This window comes from Crocodylus siamensis, unplaced genomic scaffold, assembly GCF_052110815.1.
Source record: "Crocodylus siamensis isolate JL-2025a unplaced genomic scaffold, ASM5211081v1 HiC_scaffold_675, whole genome shotgun sequence".
Taxonomy (NCBI): domain Eukaryota; kingdom Metazoa; phylum Chordata; order Crocodylia; family Crocodylidae; genus Crocodylus; species Crocodylus siamensis.
The window spans coordinates 1-8400 of record NW_028325083.1 but is presented as its reverse complement, the minus strand read 5'-3'; the positions used below and the strand labels follow the sequence as shown (position 1 = coordinate 8400).

At 48.9% G+C, this 8400-nt stretch overlaps 1 protein-coding gene across 1 annotated transcript; it reads left to right on the top strand.

The window, feature by feature from the left end:
• The first annotated feature begins 168 nt into the window (after positions 1–168).
• Positions 169–7900, top strand: LOC149851621 (E3 ubiquitin-protein ligase TRIM7-like). The gene is made up of 7 exons (XM_090030545.1): positions 169–1582; positions 2101–2196; positions 3020–3250; positions 3461–3483; positions 4194–4309; positions 4543–4602; positions 5114–7900. Exons 1-7 carry the CDS (start codon positions 1184–1186, stop codon positions 5626–5628), a joined length of 1440 nt encoding a protein of 479 aa, XP_089886671.1. The 5' UTR covers positions 169–1183; the 3' UTR covers positions 5629–7900.
• Positions 7901–8400: the final 500 nt, after the last annotated feature.

The window sequence follows — 8400 nt, the reverse complement described above, 5'->3', positions numbered from 1 at the left end:
GGAAATCAGGCTGGCCAGGCATAACTTGCCTCTGGCGAATCCATGCTGACTGCTCCTAATCGCCTTCTTCTCCTCCAAGTGCACAGAAATGGATTCCTTGAGGATCTCTTCCATTTTTCCAAGCACCGAGGTGAAGCTGACTGGTCTGTAGTTCCCTGGATCCTCCTTTTCCCCTCCTTAAATATGGATATGTTTGCCCTTTTCTAATCATGCAGGACCTCTCCTGATCACCATGAGTTTTCAAAGATGATGGCCAATGGTTCCACAATCACATCAGCCAACTCCCTCAGCACCCTCGGGTGCATCCCGTCTGACCCCAGGGACTTTTACACATCCAGCTTTTCTAAGTAGTCCCTAACCTGTTCTTTCACCACCGAGGGCTGCTTATCTCTTCCCCAAACTGTGCTGCCCAGGTGCAGTAGTCTGGGAGCTGACCTTGTCTGTGAAGTCTGAGGCAAAAAAGGCATTGAGCACTTCTGCCTTTTCTGCACCCTCTGTCACTAGGCTGCCTCCCCCGTTCAGTAAGGGACCCACACTTCCCCTGATCCTCCTCTTGCTACCAACATACGTGTAGAAACCCTTCTTGTTACCTTCACATCCCTTGCTGGCTGCAACTCCAGTTGCACTTTGGCCTGACTTCATCCCTACACGCCTGAGCAACTCTCTTATATTCTTCCCTACTTATCTGTCCAAGTTAGAGTTATTTCAAGGCCTCACACACCCTGTGATGACCATGGTCTCTCCCATCTTCATATCAGGCTCAATCATCCTCTTGCTAAATTTTCAAGTACGAATCTTTGTAGTTTCTCCCATGGAAAAACAAAACAAAACAAAACCCAAAAAACAGGTAAGTGCCCAACTTCAATCACCAAATATTAGCTCTAGCTTTCTTCTGATCTGGTACCATTCATCTTCATTTGGACTACTGCAACACACAATGTACTTCCTAGTGAAACATCTTTCCTTTTTTCTTTTCTGTTATTTTATTCAAGTATTTGATGTAAGAGAAAATCTTTTTTAATGGCACCGAATTTCTTACCTCTTTCTCTTTGGATAAAGGCAGTAAGGCCTATGAGTAAGGCCCCCACCTGTGCAATTTTCCTTCACCCGCTCTCCTCTCTCATGACAGAACAAAAGGGAAAGGGAAAAGGGAAGTCAGAGACCATCAGAAGAAAGAGCTGCCATGGCATCAGCCTCATCATCGGAAACAGAAGAAGGGCAAGAGGCAGGTGCCCATCCTCCCTGCCCGGAGTCTCCAACAGAGCATGTGCCCATTACTGGTCGGCTCAACTCCTGCATCTCCCGAACCCGTGAGGAGCGTGGAAGGCCTAGAAACGCAGAGGTTCCCACCCACAAAGCCCAGATCCGGAAAGGGAATTTCCAGCTCAAGTTACAAGTGGCAAACATAGTGGAAAAGATTCAATTGTTGGGTTTGGAAGGAACAGAGAGCCTGTGTGTGAGACGAAAGGAGGCGCTCACCCGGCAGGATGGCAGAGAAAGCCCTGGTGTGACATCCGACCCATCCTGCACTCACCAACCTGGCCCTGCAGGTCCCAGGGAGGAGGCTGCCCGGGAGTGCAAGGTATGGGACATACGTGACCTTGGTTCCTTGCAGCTCTTAAGGGCCCAGCTTCTTTCTAAACTAGCTTAACTTTCTATTTCAGGAGAGCTGAATTTTCTAACATCACAGACCCACCAATCTTCCCTGCCAGAAAACTGCTTCTCTTAACGGATCTGTATTACAGAGCTTCTCCCTGTGGGCCGGGACTGGGAGCACTGGCCAGGAGAGCAATCCTGTGTTTCATTTCAGACCATAATAATACCAGACACAGAGGCACTGATTCCTCAAAGGCAGCCCATTGCCTTTTTCAGGACTGGAGAAAACCCCAATCTGGTGGAATGAAGCTTCCCCCAACTCCAGATATAACACAACGTCTACCATAAAAAACCTTGCACCAAGGTGGTTTTCTTTTGCTATCAGCACAACCAGGGATTTTCCCTAACTTGTAGCTAGGCAGCCATGGTATTTCTGAGAGGAAAGAAGCTGTCTTCTTTGAAGGACCAGAGTAAAACCCACCCAAGCCATTTTTCTTTCTCCAGGAAGAAATTCAGAGCTGTTTGGAGGATCTCAAGAAACAAAGGGAAGAGCTTCTGGGATTGAAACGGGCAGGAAGGAGAAGGAGTCTGGAGTATCTGGTAGGTTCCCAGCTTGTTCTCAGCAGCAAACCTACGGGAGATGTTCCCTAGGGGCTTTGGTGGACCTGGGTGCTTGCATGCGGCTGCATTAAAATGTTGTGATACAGGAAGTGAGCACTGATTGGCTGGATTCTTAGTATTTTCTAGTCTGTAAAAAATAATAATAATGGTGTAACATCACCCTCCCTATAAGAGGGCTCTTTGAAATGTCCTTGATTACTGCACATTTCGTATCTTGACCCCTTGATGTGGTCTGAGGGTCTGAGGTAGGTTTGAGAGCCCTGTCCCAACAAAACCAGGAATCCTGAAGGACTGTCTATAAGAAAACTATAATAAAACTCTTACCCTGAAATTACATTAAGTACATGCAGAGCTATTTAGTACTAGACTTCTTATTACCATTGCAATGGAAGGAGTTGTTATTACCATTGCATCCTTACTGAACCTGAAAAAAGGGAAGTGGTTGATAATAAAAGAGAACCTGCAATAAGTTATGGATACTTAAAACAAAAACTTGAAGAATGATAGAATAGGAACAAATCTTAAAAGGGACAAATGATAAGGTGGTTGTAAACTGGACAAGTTATGAACAATAACATAGTTAGAGACCTAACAGAGAAGGAGATTACAGTTCCTGAAATAAGGAAGTTTTCTTAGTGTGTATTTAACTGAATTCTGTAATATTAAACTCACTAAGAGACAGCCAGCCTGACAGGACAAAGATGTTACCTAAGGTTTCAGAGATGATGGTTTGAAAGGGAAAGAGGTATGTAATACCTGCTTTCTTAAGTCTGCAACCTGCCCTATTCCCTGCCTGCCACAGAAACAGATGGACGCTGAGAGGCGGAAGATTGCATCTGGATTTCAGAGACTGCATCAGTTCCTGGAGGAACAAGAGCAAGTCCTGCTGGCTCGACTGGGAGATTTGGACAGGCAGATTGCCAGGAGGCATAAGGAGAACGCCACCAAACTTGCTGGAGAGATTTCACTTCTGACTGTCCTGATCACTGACACGGAGAGGATGTGCCAGCAGCCAGCGACTGAGTTGCTGCAGGTAAGATGCATTATAAACCCCTCGGGTCCCTGCCCCCATAAAGGACGGTTCCTGAAACGTGAGCCAGGGGAGCAAATGTATCCGAATTCTGGCAGCTGTACACGGCACTCGGACTGAAATAGCAAAGTGGGCCTCTTTCAGCGCAGGAGGGTTCGCCAGGAGTGTCGTGTGGGACTGACTCCCTCTCTCCTTTCTCTCTCTCCTTTCTAGGATGTGAGAATTACCTGGAGCAGGTCGGTGACTCCTCTTCACTCCCCCTGAATCTGCACTACACTGGGAAGGGGCTGAGAGACAGTGTCAAACCTATGATTCCCATCTCCCATCAGGCTGGCACGTGCATCCAGATTACATGCACCCCAGATACGATTATCCTTTGTGGTACATCAACCAGGGACTGTCACCGCTTTATACAAGTCACTGGAAGTCTCTGTCTCAATAGAGAAAAGACTTAAATTATCACCTAAAGCAAGTGCATCCGCAGGGGGTCTGGCTGCCTTCAGAATCAGGGGCGAGAGCACGGACCTCTTATCTCTAGGTCACCGGTGACACTCCTGCCCACGCCAGTCGGGTGAAACCTCTTCCTCCCACCCCCACCAAGATGCTGTAAGTGAGGTGAGCTGTGCAGGTAGTGAAGCCTCAGCCCAGTGCCCAATGGAGCACTACCCTGGGGCAAAGCTCCCCAGGAATATGCTGGCTGTCAGGGGAGGAAGCCAAAATGAGATTGATCATGAAGGACTGACTTGACCTCCGCTCCCTCTTAGCCCTGGAGCTGGTCCTAACAGATCAGAGGCACTGGGGAGAAATGCAGCCTTTTTGAAGGAAGCTAGCGAGGGCATTGCTTCTGCTCTGAGGCAAGGATACCCGGAGGAACTAAGTGCAGCCCACTTCGACTAGTGTCTGCCACTGGGGTGTCCCAGAAATAATCACAATGTTTTGTTTCCAGGTGTAACAAGCTGCATCCACAGAAGCCGACAGAGGCTTTTCTCGAACTGGAAAGAAAGCTCAGTGCTTTTTCTCATCACACCGTCGCCCTCAGGGAGACTTTGAGGAAATGTCAAGGTACTGATGAGCAGTGAGAAGTGTCGTTATAACTGGAGGAGGAGGCAGGCTCAGGCCAGTTTTTCACCTCTCCTCACTTGGAAGACCTGAATCTGTTTTTGTCCTGTTTGCACTTGCTGTTTTATCATCATTAACAACATAACTATGCTAATTAAACAGCGGGAATATCATCAGAAACATAACCTCGGGAAATCAGACTTCTTTTCCTCTCCTTTCCCCTCCCCCCTACACAGACACCCTGACACGGGAACTGGACAAAGACTGGGAAAAATCTCCAGGAACTGATGGGAAAAGTAAGTGTCTATGTTGCTAGTTTTCTTACATTAAGAAAAAGCATCAGGCATTATATTTAAGAAAGAAAAATGCACCTTCAGTAATATGCAGGTACAAAGAAGGAGTTTTTCACAGAAAAAGGGCTAAGGTCAGCCACACAATCCCAACTCCGGCTTTTGTGTCTGGCTCCCCAGCAGACAGAGAAAACCGGCACTGCGCAGTTCAAGATATCCTTGACTCTGTCCCTGATTTCTGACAGACATGTGCCTGCCTGTTGTTCTTCCATGCAGAGACGAGTATAGAGCAGTCCCTCCCTCGGCCTTCTCCCTTCCCCCCCCACCTCGCTCCCCGTCCGCTTCCAGCTCCTCTTCCCGGTTTCTTGGGCCAGTTGCTTCTCTGCTTCAGAGCTGCCCACCGCATCCTCGCTTTGGGGCTGGTGCCCTATTTGATGCCCCCATCTTCTCCCTTCTTTCTGGGCCGTGCAACGAGCTGCTTCACCCTGTGACACTAACTCTCTGTTTGTCTTTGAAGCCAACGTGACCCTGGATCCAGACACCGCCAATCCGTGGCTCCTCTTGTCTGTGGACCAGAAATGTGTGAGCTGGGTGGCCACGCGGCAGGATCTGCCCGTCAGGCACCAGAGGTTTTCCTCGTCTCACTGTGTGCTGGGCTGTCAAGGCTTCACCTCGGGGAGACACTTCTGGGAGGTGGAGCCAGGGCTTGCTGGGGCCTGGGCTGTGGGGGTCTCCAGAGCCTCTGTGGGCAGGAAGGGGTGGGTTAATTTTTGCCCTGAGGAGGGGATCTGGGCTGTGGGGCTCAGCGGGGCTCAGTACAGGGCTTTCACCTCCCCTGTAGCTCCCCTGTCTCTGAACCACGTCCCCGAGAGGATCCGGATCTCGGTGGACTATGAGAGGGGCCTGGTGGCATTTTCCAGCGCTGACAACAAAGACCCAGTCTTCACTTTCCCAGAAGCTTCTTTCAGTGGGGAGAAAATCTTCCCTTTTTTCTGGGTGGGGAGAGGATCCCGCCTCAGGTTGTGTCCCTGAGGCCCAGGGGAATAAGCCTAAGGAAGTTTCTAAAATGGGATTTGCCTAATTGTATTTTGTTTGGGTGGGTTTCAGATTGGTGGCTGTGGCGTTAGCTCCATACCGAGCACTTGTGAAAATTTGAAGCTGGTCTTTATTGCAGCAGAGGGCTGCCCTGTTCCCATATAGCACCTGGTCTAAACAGTGTGAAGGGTGTGTGAGCCCCTGTGTCGCTGTAGTGAGTAATATGAGAGAAAAGCCCGTTGCCTGGCCTGAGGAAGGATCGAATCTCTCCCAAACCAGCCCAGTGAGGCTGAAGGATTGGAGCAATGAGAAAAGGGAAAGGAAGGTGATGGGCGGAGAGGAGGAACGTCAGAGTGATGCTAAAAATCCCTTTTGTACTAGTTTCCTCCCACCGTCCACCCTCAGTGATACAGTAAAAGCAAGCAGGGAACAGGGGTGGTAGGGATTGCCCACAGCAACGGGGACACTCACAGAAGATTGGAAAGGGAGTTCAAGTTCGTCCCAGTGAGTGGCACAGAAAACACGCCCCGTGCCCATCACATCAAAGACCTTCCCATGACAAATCTTATTTCAAAAGGAGCACAGGAACCAGTTGTTTTCTGTGCAGGGAGAAACCTTCTTATTCTGTGTCTTAGCATCGTTAGGTCTCCTCCTAGTGCTTTGTTGATTAGCATTATTCGTATATATGGCAGGTGGAGGTCCAGCCAAGTTAGGCCAGATGTGCCTTGTGGTTTATGGCTGTGTCTAAAGGACAACTCTGCCCTAGGGAACTCATGGTCTATTAGAAACATCCCCAAATGTTTGGGATTACATATTTATTGCTATCTTTTGCTTTGCAGTTCCTGAACCTTTCCCTCTTTGCACTGTTGTCCATGAATTGTCCTCCGTGGTCTGTTACAATAGCTTTTCCTGTTTATCAGCAGCAGCTCAAACATTTCACTGGTTCTGCAATAAATATAGCACCTATTATTCACTTTTGTGTTTCCAGAGTCTTTCCCAGAGCTGCTCCGGTAAAACACGGATACATTAGTCAGGTGTCGTTCACAGACCAGACTCCTCTGAGGAGTCATTTGCAGAGGAAGAAAACAAGGGTGAATGCATCACCCCTTGTGGTGACAAGGCTTATTAACTACCACTGATGTTTTTACTTGCAAGATTCAATTCACCTCCAGCTCCCTGAATAAAATGAGGCAGTGTTGCCCAAACTGCAACTATGGACCATCAAGGCTATGGTAAGAGGCCTGTGGATTGGTGAACCCCTTTCCCATTTTATTCAAGTTTTGATGATAAAGGGGCCTGGCAGTTAGTCCACAAGAAATGTTCAGGGCTTCCACAGGACCTTTGGCCTCCAAAATTTGGGAACCACTGGGATAAGCTGTATTAACGAATGGAGTTTTTGAAAGTGTCTATCCTACAGCTGAAGCAGGCTGTCACAGTGGTATGTGGGATTTTTGCATACCCACTAACCAACAGAGCACCTCTGGGCATAGGTGATGCATGGGGGGTGGGGAATGGGGACACATGCCCCTCCCTGAAATTGGTCGCCACCAATGTCCACATCACCAGCTGTGGGTGATCGCTGTTTGCCACCGTCCCCCACCCCACTGATGTCACCGGGGCCACCTGCAGGAGCTCACCGCTCGCCAGCACCATGCCCCCCACCCCTGACACTGCCGCTGCCACCTGCGGGGCAGGTGATGTACTGAGGGGATGAAATGGGAATGAGGCCACAGGGAAGGGCAACTTCATTTCCTCCCTGAAATACAAGGAGTGGGAGGGAGAGGGGAAGAAAAGTTAACCCCCATTATTTCTAGTCACTCTTATTCAAAGCAGTCATTATCATTCCTCTTTTGTCTCTGTCTCCCCAATTTCTTCCCTTTCTTCTGTTTCTGGAGAGCCTGAGTACAGTGCTCATCGGGGTGTTCAGGTCTACTCCTGGTACATCTTCACAGACAACATTGCAGGTGCTTCTAATGGGGCAGTGCCCTGTTGCACTAGCTGCTGCATAAGCTTAGGGGAAAAGAGATAATCCGTTCCCCAGGCAGCTTGTAACTGAGGTTTGGGAAGAGAGAGGTTGGACACAGGTGAGCAAAGGGGTGGATGAACAGCACTGGGTGCCGTCATCATCAGCTGCTTGTACACACCATGGCGGTTTACTTCAGTTTAATTCTCCCTAAACTGAAATGGTGGGTTTTTAAAAAACACTGTTTCAAATTAAAGCAAAGTAAAATCCAGTGGCACGTACACAAGGGTTGGGCCCAACCCAGGAGGGGCGGGTGGCAGGGCAGTGCTTCCTTCTATGGCAGCAATGGTGTTCTCCAGAAGGCATCTGCACCACGTAGGCACACAATCTGAAAGCATCACCCCACTCCCCTCCTCCCACAGCCAAAGAGGGGAAGCACCAGGCCCCCACACAGCTCAGGTGGGCAGGCTGCAGGGAGGAGGGGAAAAAAAAAGATTAGGCTCATTGCTTTTTTTTTCTATCACTGGAGCCTGCTGCACAAGCTGCCATTGGGCTGCCTGCATGGGCTGCCTGCACAGCTCCTGAGCAGCACAAGGTCCAGTGCTTCCCTCTGCAGCTGTAAGGTAGCAAACTAAAAACACCTTGGGCATATTTTATTTTGCTACGTCCCAAAATGATTTAATGTGCAATATGCCACTAACAGTGTAAACAACAGCACCATTAATGCACAACATATCACTGACAGTGTAAACCGCTGTACCATTAAAGCAATGCAAAAGGGCATTTAAGCCATTTTAAAGGCCAAT